Source organism: Sapajus apella, unplaced genomic scaffold (assembly GCF_009761245.1).
Source record: "Sapajus apella isolate SASKATOON/1434 unplaced genomic scaffold, GSC_monkey_1.0 scaffold42, whole genome shotgun sequence".
Lineage (NCBI taxonomy): Eukaryota > Metazoa > Chordata > Mammalia > Primates > Cebidae > Sapajus > Sapajus apella.
In genome coordinates, this window is record NW_022436982.1 from 18,682,461 (window position 1) to 18,697,822 (window position 15,362).

General features: G+C 40.9%; 1 protein-coding gene across 2 annotated transcripts in view; it reads right to left on the bottom strand.

Moving 5' to 3' along the window:
- Positions 1 to 7,104, bottom strand: part of LOC116566143 (histone PARylation factor 1) — a 66,764-nt gene extending 59,660 nt beyond the window's left edge. Inside the window, exons 1-2 of one of the 2 annotated variants that reach the window (XM_032300155.1) lie at positions 6,286 to 7,104; positions 2,325 to 2,484 (exon numbers count right to left, since the gene is read on the bottom strand). In XM_032300155.1, the coding sequence (XP_032156046.1) occupies positions 2,325 to 2,484; positions 6,286 to 6,288 (163 nt within the window). In that variant the 5' untranslated portion in view covers positions 6,289 to 7,104. Of the gene's footprint in view, positions 1 to 2,324; positions 2,485 to 6,240 lie in introns of both variants that reach the window. The other variant, XM_032300153.1, reaches the window with a different exon arrangement.
- Between the last annotated feature and the right edge of the window lie 8,258 nt (positions 7,105 to 15,362).

Genomic DNA, 15,362 nt, shown 5'->3' on the forward strand with positions numbered 1-15,362 from the left:
AAGACATGAAGTCTGTGCAAATATACAATGTATAACTTCAAATGGATCCTTGCTGCTTCTAAGAAAAAGAGCACTCCAGGCAGGACCCAGTTTTATAAGGAGGCAAAAATGAAGGAAGCAAAAAAATTCCTGGAATAACATGAATAGAAGGATGGAGATAGTTTGACGGGAAAAATAGTTCAGCTCAACTGCAGCTTAAGAGAGCATACACTAAATTATAAAGCAACAAGAAAACTAAAGCCATCCATCCCATTACCCAAAAATAACACAGTTAATAGTCTAGTATACACTAACAAATTTCCATACTCTCCACCCCCATGAACAGATACAAATATGTAACAAACTGGGAAGGGTTGTTTTGTAATCTGCCTTTGTCCTCCATCCTGATGTCCCACTTAAATTTTCTGAATATTTTTCCATGTTATTCAATGTTATTTTACATGATTTTTTTAACAGGGCATGATACTGCATTATAAAGAGGTAACCATCTATTATCTTACTGATGGAGATTTACTATTTTTTTTGTTGTTCTAAAAATGTTTCAGTGAATATCTTTGCTAATGTTTGTACACGGACATGGCTATTTTTTTTTTTGAGACGGAGTTTCACTCATGTTACCCAGGCTGGAGTGCAATGGCACGATCTTGGCTCACCGCAACCTCCACCTCCTGGGTTCAGGCAATTCTCCTACCTCAGCCTCCTGAGTAGCTGGGATTACAGGCACGCACCACCATGCCCAGCTAATTTTTTGTATTTTTAGTAGAGACGGGGTTTCACCATGTTGACCAGGATGGTCTCGATCTCTTGACCTCGTGATCCACCCGCCTCGGCCTCCCAAAGTGCTGGGATTACAGGCTTGAGCCACCGCGCCCGGCCCGGACATGGCTATTTTTAAAGAAACTATACACAGTTCTGTTCTGGGAAAATTCAGAATATGTATCAATGTACATTTCCATCAATAGTGTATGACACTGCTTACCAGTTTTCCATCAAGAGTGTATGACACTGCTTACCAGTTTTCCATCAAGAGTGTATGACACTGCTTACTAGTTAAAAAATTTAAACGATACAAAAGGGTATATAGTGCAAAGTAATGATCACAGCCCATTAATAGTTTTTTTCCTTTCAGAGACAAAGCAAGCACATAGAAAAGCACACAGGGATATGTTTGTGCTCCCCCTCCCCCTTTTAAAAAAATACTAATGGTAGTATATTCTATATACACTCTTCTTTTTCACTTAACATATTTCAGGCATGATAGTTTATTATTTCCTAAAAATATGCTTCATTCTTTTAAAACAATGAAGACCTATTGAATAGTTGTGTTATTTGTAGGTATTTAAGCCATTTCGCATTTTTTGTTTAAGTAAATATCCTCAAACATAATTCTTAGTTTATCTAATCCATAAGACAAGTTCTTGGAAGCAGAACCGTTAACTCAAACTCCTGCAACATATGAAAGTGCTTACTTTCCTTCACATTCCCCCAGAATGTGATGAAATTATTTACCTTTGCCAATAAACTAGGTGACAGTGGCATTACTATAGCATTAATCTACATTTACTATATTTTCTTACTAGAAACATCTTGGAAAACATTCCTTTTCTATGAACTGTTTATATCCTTGGTTATGTTTTTAAATAATTTATATATATATATACATATATTTTTTTTTTTTCTTTTTTTCAGACAGGGTTTTGCTGTTGCCCAGGCTAGAGTGCAGTGGTATGATCTCAGCTCACTGCAGCCTCTGCCTCCGCAGTTCAAGGGATGATCATACTTCATCTTCCCGAGTAGCTGGGACTACAGGGGTGTGCCACCGCGCCCAGCTAAGTTTCGTATTTTTAGTAGAGACAGGGTTTCACTGTGTTGCCCAGGCTGTCTCAAACTCCCGAGCCCAAATGATCTGTCTGCCAAGCGATGGGAGATCCCAACCTTCCAAAGTGCTAGGATTAAAGGTGTGATCCACCATGCCTGGCCAATTAATATATTCTCTAGAGACAGGGTCTTGCTCTGTCACTGAGGCTGGAGTGATCATAGCTCACTTCAACCTCAAACTACTGGGCTCAAGGAAGGATCCTCCCATTTCAGTCTCCCAAGTAGCTAGGACTATAGGAACAGGCAATCATGCCTAGATTCTTTTTTTTTTTTTTTTTCAATTTGTTTTGCAGTAAAGAGGTCTTGCTATGTTAATGCAGGTCTCAAACTCCTGGCCTCAGGCAATCCTCCTGCCTCAGCTGAGATTACAGAGTGTAAGCCACCATACCCAGCCTGTTTCCTATTACTCTTTCCATATATACAAAAATGATTCCAGAGCAACTCACCAGCTGGCTTTTCAGGATCAAGTTCTTCACAGAACTTCCAGAAGTGATAGAAATCTTCAGGTAAAGAGAGCTTATAATGATTTTCTACTTCTTTTCGAAGGTCACTGGAGACATCAGCTTCACAAAATTTACTTTTCTTCATATCAACTGTGTTTTCACTCTGAAAATTGGCACACAAAACTTTATTTCTCCAAATTATCTTTAGTAATTTTAGTAACTCTCCTTGCATAACATCACTCACTCTTGTTTACCCAACTCTATGAGATAGTATATGTGTTTTCCTTAAAACTCTCTAAATAGTATTTGAGTAAAATCTGGGAATTCCTTTGGGCACAGAAAAAAAGAATAGTTTACATGGTTAAGAGGAATCCACACAGCAAGTCTTTAAATATATTTTTCTAAAATAATGGAAACCACAAAAAACAAAAAGGTAATAAGGTACTAGCAGGAAGAGAGGAATAAAGAAAGGCTACTTGCCCTCTTTTGGTTAAACATGTGAGTCTTTTAAGCAGATTCATTGATTACACCAGAAAACAGAAGTAACTGGATATAAGTAATCTATCATTTAAAAAGCTATTTCTTCAGCAACATCCAGAGCTGTGTCTGAACTATTCACTACAATCACTACACTTTTAATTAAAACTAATCACTACAATTTTATGGCTGGGTAAGCCATAAAAACAGACACCTCCCTTTTGATTTTCCAAATAAAGAGGGAAGGTTAAACATTCTCTTTAACTATGTTAAACATCTACAGTTCCTAACAAAGTTAGCAGAATAGCACTAAACTCCAGGCCAAAAATCCAATTATTTCAGAAAAGACCTTTTAATGCCAGGATTAGGTTACAATACTCATCGCTAGCACCACTGCAATATAGGTTCAGTATGCTAGGTTTTATAATGCCTATTAGATATTTGATAAATTTCTTTAAAGATAATATACATAACTGGAGGTTACACATGTTTAGTTTTCTAAGAAGCAATCAGTTTTTCTTTCTAGGAACCCAGACTCTTTTTGGATTCTTTCCTTTTCATTCTTTCTATTTAGAGCAGTGGTTCTCCACTGGTGGTGATTTTGCCCCACAGGGGACATTTGGAGCTCTATGTAGTTGTAATGAATTGGAAGAAGGGTACTAGTGGCATCTAGTGGGACAGAGGCCAGGGATGCTCAACATCTTACAATGCCCAGCATAGGCACCCTCAACAAAGACTACTGGCCCAAATGTCAACAGTGCTAAAGTTGAGAAATTCTCAGCTAGACATTTCTCATATTTATATTGTCCAATTTTCCCAGTAGACTGAAGTTTATTAATGTTATGTTAGATATCGTTCAACGTCTACAAAATGTATTGATGAATCAGGTGACACAAAAATGGTCATGATGGCGATGATTCCAAGAGCAAACAAAACAGAACAAATGAAATACCTACTGGTAGGAGAATAGTTATAAGGCTTCCAAACAAGACTATTACACCTGATATTACAGTTGACTCTTCAGCAACAAGGGTTTGAATTTTGTGGACCCAATTATATATGAATTTTTTTCCCAACCAAATGCAAATTAAAAAAACACAGTATTCTTGGGATGTGAAATCCACTTATAGAGAGGGCCAACATTTTGTATACTCGGGTTCCACAGGACCAACTTTGGAACTTGGGTATGCTTGGATTTTGGGATGTGTGGGAGTCCTGGAACCATTCTTTCATTTGCCGAATGGTTATCGTATGGCTACACTATATGAACCAATCTATATTAAATATTTTTAATGAGGAAAAAAGTTCTTGATTATATCCAGCATGATAGCCTTTTTATGAAGTTAAAAAACTAAAAAATAAACATTGTTTAGGTATACACTCATAGGAGATAAGCCTATTCTTAAAAGGCAAGGGAAAACAAAATTCAGGATAGCTACACTGAACATGAGTGACAGGAAGAAGGCTTAAAGGCTAGGGGAGGAACACGTGTAGATGTAGAGCCATTGTCTGTCTCAGTTTTGGGGTTGGGCAATGGGTTCACGGGTGTTTGTTATATTACTTAACACAAATAAGGTCAAAAACGATCATGATTTGAACAATGGTAACAGTTTATTATGCTAAGGATTATAATGCATCTGACTTAACGAATTACATTGAACAAAAAGGCTGTTGAAAAATGAGTATCAAAAGTGAGTATCAATAATAGCAAATAGTAATAGTAAAGATAATATAATAGTAAAAACAAGTAGTAAGAATTACTGAAAACTTATTTTGTGCTGTTTCACTGTTCTAAGCACCTTCTGTGGATTAACTCATTTAATCCTCAACTATCTCATGCACTAGATACTATTAACCTCATCTTGCAGCTGAGGAAACTGAGGTTAACTTCCCTATGTCCCTAACTAGGAAGGGGAAGAGAAGCGATTTAAACTCAGGTTTAAATCCGACTCCACAGCAGATTCTTCATCACCTCATTATGTTGCTTCTCCAACTGCAAATATAGAACAGCAGGAACATATTAAGCCCTGTAACTGTCTTTGGTCAGAATTTCAAACACTGGCTCCAACTTAAGATGTTCGAAAAGGCTTAATCTGCCTTTATGAAAGGCAATTTTGCATAACATTTAGGTTGCCTGGGTTGACTCTGACTCTACTGATTTCCAACCTTAGGCAAGTTACTTAACCTCTCTGTGCCTTGTTTTCTTATCTGCAAAAAGGGCATACAGTACCTCTACATAGGGTTGTCACAAGGAACAAGTTATTATATGTAAAAATACACAGAATAGTCCTAGCACACAATACGCAAATACTGACCATTATGGCTATAGTCACTATAGACTCAATATTTCTGGTATGGTATGTCTCGTTAAGCGTATCACTCCACCAAAGCAGTTCTTCACTGCATCTTCAAAGAGAATGTTTTCAGCTGTGCCTTAACTCACACACTAGTTCAGCATCTCCATATCCCTAACAACTAGTATTTAGGACAGCTGTCCCCTTCAGAGGCTGCACTTTTCCTTTACCCTGGTACTCCTAGAATGCATGACCCAATATGAAGAATGCCTATACCCATGGCCCTTTAAGAGTTAATCAAGCCCTCTAGGAATGTCTCACCTGTCCGATTTATAACACTGTCAGAGTAATTTTTCTAAAAACTTTATAGTTATCACAATGGCACTTCTTTCCTGCCTGATTCCCCTTATTGCTACTGTGGTGGTTACATAACTTCCGAAATCGTAGTAAAGTATGAGAGAATGCATATACTTTCTTCCCCTCCTCTCTCAGTAGCGCTTTTATGATCAGGTCCCTCTTACTTTCCTATTTCCTTGGCTGCAGCCAAGCCGAACGCTCCGCTATGCCCAAACATCTCCTACACTTTTACGTCTCGGAATCTTCTCTGCCTTCAAAACCAAATTTTCAAAGAGTTGTCTTAAAAGTCTTCTTTAACACCCCCTGGGACTTAATAAATCCTCCTTCAGTGTTTCCACAGCACTTTCTACACACCAGGGTTATAATCCCAAACAAAAAAGTCACACTAGAATGCATTTTCGCTTATGCCCCTCCCCGCCAGGCCGGGGGCTCTACAAGAAGGGGCAGGCGGATTGTCCCCGAATCCGCAGCGCCCCACACTATGTCTGGTATGTAATCGGTTCCCACTCAATCTGGCAGGGCGAGTGAATGAACCGTTGGTTGGCTTAATCCGTTTCCCCAGGAAATGCGCCAAGAGGAGCAGGGCCGAGGACGCAGAGGCGCTACTTTCCTGGTCCAACCCCTACAGAGTACGAAAACAGCGACCCTGCGCAGGGTCCCCGCAGCAAACCGCAGCCCCCGGACACACAGCAAGCTTAATAGTCACTGGGTGAATGAAACGCGCTGCCTCCTGGTGCCCTGGCTGTCACCCAAAGCGTCCCGCGTAGCCCTCACAGCGTTTCTGCCAGTACCTGCGGCCCCTCCCCGCCGGGCCTGCGCTTCCCGCCACCGCGTACCATTCTGCAGCTGCAGCACCAGCAGAATTCCCGGATCCGCGACTGCTTCCGGGCGCCGCCAACTGCTTCCGGGTTCAAAAGCTTCCAATCCGAATCCCAGCACCGCCCGGGCGCGCCAATTTAGATGAAAGGTTCCGCCCATGCCCCGCCCCCTGAGACCTGGCGCTTGGCGCATTGAGGCCCCACCCACTCCCGGGCTGGGCGTGGGGAAGGTGCGTCTTCCGTCAGCGTGGTCCGCATCTAGGCTTTCTGAAGCATCTTCCAGGGTCGCTCCAGAGACCCCCAGACTACTAAATCTGAACCGCTCGTGTGGTCCAACCTTCCTCTTCAGGTGTCTACTAGAGACAAGGTTGGATGTATGCGGCTGCCCTCAATACAGCCCCTTCCTTGTTTTTTCATTTGTATTTACTTAAAATGTTAATACTTTCCGCCTTCTCCTCCATCCCTCTCCCTCCCCTACTGTACGGTTATTGGCTTACACTAATTCATTCCTGATTATCTCCGAGAAGGAGATAAATGTCTGTGTGTGTCTCTCTCTGTACCGTAGTCTTCTTGTTACGATTTGGACTGTTTTTTCTCTACACCCCGATAGGCAAAATGTAGTCCCTGAACCAGCAACCTCAGCATCGTGAGGGAATTCGTTAAAAACGCCAAATCGCAGGGCTGACCCAGACTTACTGAATCAGTATCTGCATTGCAACAAGATCCCCTGGTAATTCCTATGCACATCAAAATTTGGAAGGCACAGCCCTCAACTGATGTCCTTGGGTCTCCTTCACATCCGTCCTAGAAAGGTCTTATTCCTTATTCTTGATATGAGTTCCCTATTTCCTGAATTTGTATCTTCCTTTTTCTTGATTATATACCCTCGTGTTGTGGAACATATCCTCCAATAGTTCCTTGAGGGAGGTTGCCGCCAGGTCTTTTTTCCCACAGAGTGTGTGCATCTGGAACTGTTTTTATTCTGGCTGAGCACAGAATTCTAGGTTGAAAATAACTTTCACTCGGAATATTGGAGGGCTTGTACCACAATATTTTAGCTTCTAGAATTGTTGAGAAACTCTACGTTATGATATTTCCTTCTGCTTCACAGGTCACTAAATTTCTTGATATGAAACTCACTTTCGTTTCTGTTTTGTTTTGTCACAGAAGCTTTAGGATCTTCTTTTTATTCCCAGTGTTCTAAGACATAATCGAGTGTTTTGGTTATGGGTCTTTTCTCATTCCTGTTGATCAGTTTTTCAATCCTGAAACACACGTTCTTCAGTTGTGGGAATTCTTCTGGGAGATTTGATCATTTCTCTCCCCTCCCCCCACCACTGTATCTTTTATTTTTTGAAATTTGTTATTTAGATTGTGGACCTTCTTGACTGATAGTTTTCCTTTCCTGTCTGTCCTACTTTCTATCTCTTTATCTTTTTGTTCTACTTTCTCTGTGACTTTTTCAACCTAATTGGACAAATGACTATCAGATTATTTTATTTCTTTTATCATACCTTCATTACTAAGTGCCCTTTTTATTCTCTGTTCTTTTATAGCATTACATTATTTTTTTCATGAATATAGCTGCTTTTATCTCTGAAGATGTTAATTATTGGGTTTTTAAAATGCTGTCTACAAAACTCTGCATTGACTTTGATTGTTTTGAGTCTTTCGGTTGGTTGATTATGTTTGGTCCCTGTCATTTCTGCTAGAGGCATTCTTCATCTTGTGTGGTGTTCCTTGCTGTCAATTTGTATGTAAAAGTGATACTCTAAAAAGATGCTTTGGGGAAATAGGCAAGGCTTGTTCACTGCTGGACAAGGTGTAAGATGATGGGGCAAGGACCAGCTGTTTATTTTGTTCTAGAGAATAATATTCTAATTACTTGCTTTAAGAATATACAGCCTTTATGGGGTACCCAATGCAGGAAGGAGGCTGGAAGTCTTAATAATTTCATTATATGCACTGTGTTAGTGGGGGTTTTCCAGAGAAACAGAACGAATAGATACCTGTATCTGTACCTATATCTGTATCTATCTATCTGTTAGCTCACATGATTATGGGGGTCAAAAAGCACTATAATCTGCTGTCTGCAAGTTGAAGACCAAGAAAGCCCATGTTGTAGCTTGTAGCCCTGATAACTGCAGAGCTGGTGGTATAGATTCCAGTCTGAGTTTGAAGTCCTGCAAACCAGGATTGCCGAGGGCAGGAAAAGATCAAAGATTCAGTTCAAGAAGTCTAGCAGAGAGAAAGTGAATCCTCCCTTCCTCTACCATTTTGTTTTATTCAGAGCCTGAATGGGTAAGATGATGGCCACCCACATTGGTGAGGGTGATCACTTTTACTCAGTGCCCTCGCAGACACTCAGAAATGCTGTTTAACCAGATATCTGGGCATCCTGTGGTCCAGTCAAGTTGACACATATTGTCTGTCAACCAAGGGGAAAGAGGATGATGTTACTCTTATATCACAAGGAATATACACCCGCCCCCACCGTGATATTGTTCATAATATCCAGGAGGGAAGAGGATAATATTGCTCCTCCTATCACAGGGGGTGTACAGACTTCTGTGATAATGTTCATAATAACCAGAGAAGGAGAAGATACTATTACTCCCCATATCGCAGGGCGTGTACACCCCCCTGTGAAATCGTTTGTAATCTTCTGGGGGTGAGTTTAATATTGCTTTTTATATCACAGGGGGTGTACACACTCCTGTGATATTGTTCATGATATCCAGGAGGGGAGAAAATGATGTTATTCCTCATATCGCAGAAGTTGTACAATCTGCTTCGATAGTCTTCATAATGGCCAATGGAGGAGAAGATAATATTACTGCCCAAATCTCAGGGGGTGCATAGCCCCCTGTGATAATGTTCGTAATATCCAGGTGGGGAGAGGATAATATTACTCCCCTTATCACAGGGTGCGTACATCTCCCTATGATATTGTTCATAATATCATGTAAGACTCCCATAAAGAAACTCTCCCTAGTGCCAGTCTTTGCTGTCTCATCCTTATGAGCAGCCCGCCCTGAATCCTCTCTCAGGATGCACTGTCTCATCTGCACCTAGCTTTCAGAATACTCTTTCTTCTTTGCAATAAATTGTTCTATGCTGCCTGTCCTTTGCTATGTGTCTCTTGTCTAAATTCTTTGAAACTAAGGAGACAAGAATGGAGGTTTCACAACAGCCATCAACAAAACCATTTACTATCCCCTATCCATTTTTAAATGAAATGGAAGAAAGGTACAGCTGAGTTTTAATTTGGGATTGATCAGAGTGACACAGGTACCTCTGGTTCCTTTTCTTCCTCTTTTTTCTCTTTTCCTCTTATGGTCTTATTGTCAGTCCCTTTCTGCCATTCAGTTAGAACAAAACCTTTCTCTGTTAAATGCTAGAATGTTTAGTGCCTATAACTATCTTCTTCTGTTATGAGGATAAAATAAAATAAATAACAAGTGAAGAGCTTAGTTAGAGCTCTGGAACTGTCCATTGCTGGACTGACTTCACGGACACATAACCTGTGCGGTCTTACAGAGTCCCATGCCTAGCAGCGACCCACACTTGGTTTAATGCTCTGCTATCATTGTGTTGAAATTCTTAATAATTTTTGAACAAGGAAATCCACATTTTTATTTTTCACTGGGCCCCTCAAATCCAGTAGCTAGTCCTAGTTAGCCCTAAAGAGGAAAGATCATGCTTTTAGCTAGCACTGACCTCTAATGCAACTCTCATTGCTGACAATATGTGACTCTCAGAATCCTAAAGATTTACCTTTGTGGGTGTACATTCAGACACCAATTGCTCTTTCTGTCTGTTGCCACTACGAGAGAGCTAAAAAAAGTAGTTGCTGTGTTATATATTTAAGACATAGTTGTCTCTCACACACCACAAAGAAAATTGAGCTGCTTTAAAATCAAAGGATCAGTGTGATTGGAGATCTGCAGCATTTTTAAAAGCACGCCCCCAGCGTCACCTGCTTCTCTGATTCCCAGGACAAAGCAGTAAGATCCTCTGCTCTCATAAAAATAACTGTTGTATCAGTCAGAGTTCTCCAGAAAAACAGAACCAGTAGGACATATATAGATATATAGGAAGGAATTGGCTCACTTGATTATGACAGATGAGAAGTCCTATGGTCTGCTGTCTGAAAGCTGGAGGCCCAGAAAAGCCAGTAGTGCAGTTCTGATCTAAGCCCAAAGGCCTGAGAACCAGTGGCCAGTGGTGTAAATTCAAGTCCATGTCCAAAGGCCTGGAGAACCAGGAGTACTGATGTCCAAGGGCAGGAGAAGATGGATGTCCCAGTACAAGCAGAAAGCAAATTTGCCTATCTTCTGCCTTCTTGTTCTATTCAGGTCTTCAGTGGATTGGATGTTGCCCACCCACATTGGTGAGGGTGATTTTCCTTAGTCTATTGATTCAAATGCCAGTATTTTCTGAAAACACCCTCATAGACACTCCCAGAAATAATGACTTATCAGCTACCTGGTCATCCCTTAGCTCAATCAAGTCAACACATTAAAATTAACCATCACAACCATAGTGGAGTGTCATCTTTATTTATGAATCCATGTGTCCCACAAACACCTCTTGAGTGCCTATGAGGAGCAAAACACTCTCTTACCCACTAGGGTTCTAACTGTGAACACATCACAGTTAGAGGCTCCTGTCCTCCCTGAGGTCACAGTCCAGTGGGAAAGATTAGGTGTTACAGGCAGTGCTGGATGAAGAGGTACTGAACACCTTAGGTGTACATGAGGGAGCCTAATGCAAGAGGGGGATCAAGGAGAATCCTGGAGAACAGGAGTTCTAATTTGATACCAGAAGAATGAAAGGACAGGAGAAATATCCCTTTAGTGATGGTTGGCCTAGGGAAATGAGAGAACCTTATATAGAAATCTACTAAGGATGGTTTTGAGGTCAGATTGATCTGGGTTTGAGTATTCTTTCTGTTGCTAACTAGCTGTGTGACCTCAGAAAAGTTACTTAACTTCTCTGAGCCTCTATTTTGTCATCTGTAAAATGGAGACATAGTACCTACTTCACTTGATTGTGATAAAGATTAAGGAGTTAATTTCCTTGAAATCTAGCATGTGCTTGGCAAAGGTTAAGTGTTAAATACATATTGGCTATTTTTATGTCAAGTCATATTAACTGATTTCCCAGCATAGAAGCTGGCATTTTTGTGATTAAGATATGAAGTTCTGAAGCAATACAGCAGAGATTGGTTTAAGGTCATAATATAGCTGGCTTTTCATCATGGCTTGGCCACAAATTCCCTGCCTTCCACCATTTCTGAGTAGTCTTTCTACTGTGAAGGGGTTTTCACTGGTCAGTGTGGAAACACAATGGCCTGGGACCTCAATGGGAGGGCCAGTCAAGCCCTGAGACATGGTATTATAAGGGAATCAGAGTTCTGAATCCCATCCATTGTGTTCAGCTGAGCTGCAAACAGGAAATATTGTGGTCAGTCTAGTAGAATTAAAACCAGGGATCCTTATTAATATGGATATTCAAGATGTTGAAGTCATAGCCCTGGGGGAGGAACTGGGAACACTCATAATCCCTTTGAAAGCATTTGTTGGGTACAGTTTATTTGTGGTTATAGCAGATGGTATCTAGAGGATGCTGAAAATGGGAACCTCAGGATTCACTCCTATTACATGGTCTCCTAATTTTTGCCACCTGTCTTTCTCTCTTCACTGAGTTCCCTGTGACAGGGTCAGACCTGCACCATAATGGTTTAATCAGGTCAGCCTGAGTGACAGCAAAAACCACGATTGTTGTTTGTGACACTCTGCCTAACAGTGTATTCATCAGAGAGTTGATTTCCTCCCAGAAACAAAACACAGGACTATTTGGTTTTTCTGGCCTGAGGCTTAAAAAGTTCTGAGTGTGGGGCCAGGACCTTTGACTCTGATTTGGATCATCTCCCTTCTGGAATTCTTTCTGAAATAGGATTGGTGTTTTGAAGCTCTTCCTGTCTATAGGAATGTTTATTTATTTATTTATTATTCATCAATAAATAATCAAAACCTACATCCAAAGCACCCTAGAAAAAGAAGGCTGTCTAGTACCTGGAATCAAGGAGTGAAAAATCTAATTGCAGAAAGGAAACAAGCTGACATGAAAGCTAGATTTGTATGTCTCTGTTGGATACGTGGGGACTAACTCTCTCAGTTAACAAAATAAAGGATGCATATCATTTCAAGGTTTCAGTGGTCTTGAAGCTAAAGATCTTGGTGGAGATGTTACCAGTAGGGGGTCTTGACTGCAAGTTGTCCAGGTTCTTAGTGTTTTGAACAAAGAATTGGACAAAACACCCAGCAAAGCCAAGAAAGAAGGAAGCAATGAAAGAAAAAAGCAGAGACTTACTGAAAATGAAAGTACAACCCACAGTGTGGGAGCAGGCCAAGCAGTGGCTTGAGGGCTGAGATACAGGATCTTCTGTGGTTCAAATACCCTCTACAGGTTTCCCATTGGCCACTTGGTGGTACCTCATGTAAATGAAGTGGTGGCCTGCAATCAGTCTGATTGTGCAAAGCAACCAATCGTAGGCTGAATTGAAGTTACAAAGGTCACACTCCTGTGCAAACATCTGACTGGCTGCAAAGAGCAACCAATCAGAGGCTAAGGTGACATTACAAAGTTGCACTTATATGCAAACGAAGACTCGGCCTGCAATCAATCTGATTGGTTGCAGGCAGCAAATTTCCCCTCTGTTGCGCAGAAAAGGTGAGGCTTTGCAAAGGAAGTAGCCTCTGGTCCTTTTGTTACTTAGGCATGGAAAGTTCGGGTTTTCCTTTTAATTTCGTTCTAGGAAGTTGGCATGAAATGGCCTTAGCTTTTCTGCCTCCAGACCCTATTCTCCTGCCTCAGAGAAGCCTGATTTGCCATCTTGCTGATTGAAACTGAGCTATGTAACAATCATGATGATAATGATAACATCTGGGTTCTCTGTTGTTTATCCAGTGCACATCTCAGATATTCGACATATAATCTTTAATTTTCACAACAAAAGTATTATTATTTCCTTTTCACCGATGAGGAAAACATCTTAGAGAAGTTGAGTAATTTGCCCAAGGCCACACAGCAAGAAAGTGGCAAATCCACAGTCGGTGATTCATGAAATGTGCTGCTTCCTATTTGTGTGATGTTAGGCATGATGCACGCCCTTTGGAGATTCCTATTTCCTTTTCTATAAGGTGAAATCAAAAGGTAATTGGGTTGTCATAAGTATTAAAAGAATTAATATATCTGCCTGAGTGCAGTAGCTCACACCTGTAATCTTAACATTTTGGGAGTCTGAGGCAGGAGGACCACTCGAGCCAAGGAGTTCAACCTGGGAAACATGGTGAGACCCCGTCTCTACTGAAAATAAAAAACATTTGCCAGGTGTGGTGGCACATGCCGGTAGTCCCAGCTACTTGGGGGGCTGATGCAGGGGGATCACCTGAGCCCAAGAGATTGAGGCTACTGTGAGCTGTGGCCATGCTAGTGTACTCCAGCCAGGGCAACAGAGTGAGAACTTGTCTCTAAATAAATAAATAAATAAATGTAACAGGGCTTGGAAAACTGTAGAGTACTATCAATAGGTAGCTTAATATTATAAAGAATATTTACAGAGAGTTCCTTGAGCTCATTTTGGGCTGTTTCATGACAAAGAAAACCTGTGTTCTTTATGTTAGAATGTGTTGATGATGCATTTCTCCACATCATCAGCAATTTCTGGTGCATTTGCTCCCAGGATAGCTGGGCCATTCATCTGAAAAACATTTATTGAGCTCCTTTACTTATGGAGCAAAACGTCAGGCTGGGCGCTGGCACCTGATGGGACACATGCACCTGATGGACTCCTCCTTCCTGAAACTTGTAGCTCCTTGGGGAAATTAGCAGTAGACATATAAACATACAAAAAATACTTAATTGCAAATTTTCATGAGTGCTCTGAGGGAAAAATGCCATTATGGAAAAAAAAAAAAAAAAAACAGGGAGGTGGCATAGTTGAAATGGACCAAGAAGTAATTTTTTTTGCACTCTTGTTACTTTATATATATATATATATATCTTATCGCATTTTAGGTTCTAGGGTATATGTAAAGGACATGCAGGATTGTTGCATAGGTACATACATGGTAATGTGGTTTGCTGCCTCCATCCCCATCACCTATATCTGGCATTTCTCCTCATGTTATCCCTCCCCAAGTCCCTACCCCCCACTGTCCCTCCCCTAGTCCCCCCCGACAGACCTCAGTGTATGATGCTCCCCTCCCTGTGTTGATTTGTTCTCATTGTTCAACACCCACCTATGAGTGAGAACATGTGATGCTTGATTCTCTGTTCCTGTGTCAGTTTGCTGAGAATGATGGTTTCCAGGTTCATCCATGTCCCTACAAAGGACACGAACTCATTGTTTTTTATGGCTGCATGGTATTGCATGGTGTATATGTGCCACATTTTCCTTGTCCAGTCTATCATTGATGGGCATTTGGGTTGGTTCCAAGTCTTTGCTATTGTCAACAGTGCTGCAATGAGTATACATGTGCATGTGTCCTTATAATAGAACGATTTATAATCCTCTAGATATATACCCAGTAATGGGATTGCTGGATCAAATGGAATTTCTATTTCTAGGTCCTTGAGGAATCGCCACACTGTCTTCCACAATGGTTGAACTAATTTACACTGCCACCAACAGTGTAAAAGTGTTCCTGTTTCTCCACATCCTCCTCCAGCATCTGTTGTCTCCAGATTTTTTAATGATCGCCATTCTAACTGGCGTGAGATGGTATCTCAATGTTGTTTTGATTTGCGTTTCTCTGATGACCAGTGATGATGAGCACTTTTTCATATGTTTGTTGGCCTCATGTGTGTCTTCTTTTGTAAAGTGTCTGTTCATATCCTTTGCCCACTTTTGAATGGGCTTGTTAGTTTTTTCCTTGTAAATCTGTTTTAGTTCTTTGTAAATTCTGGATATCAGCCCTTTGTCAGATGGGTAAACTGCAAAAATTTTTTCCCAATCTGTTGGTTGCCGATTCACTCTAATGATTGTTTCTTTTGCTGTGCAGAAGCTGTGGAGTTTGATTAGGTCC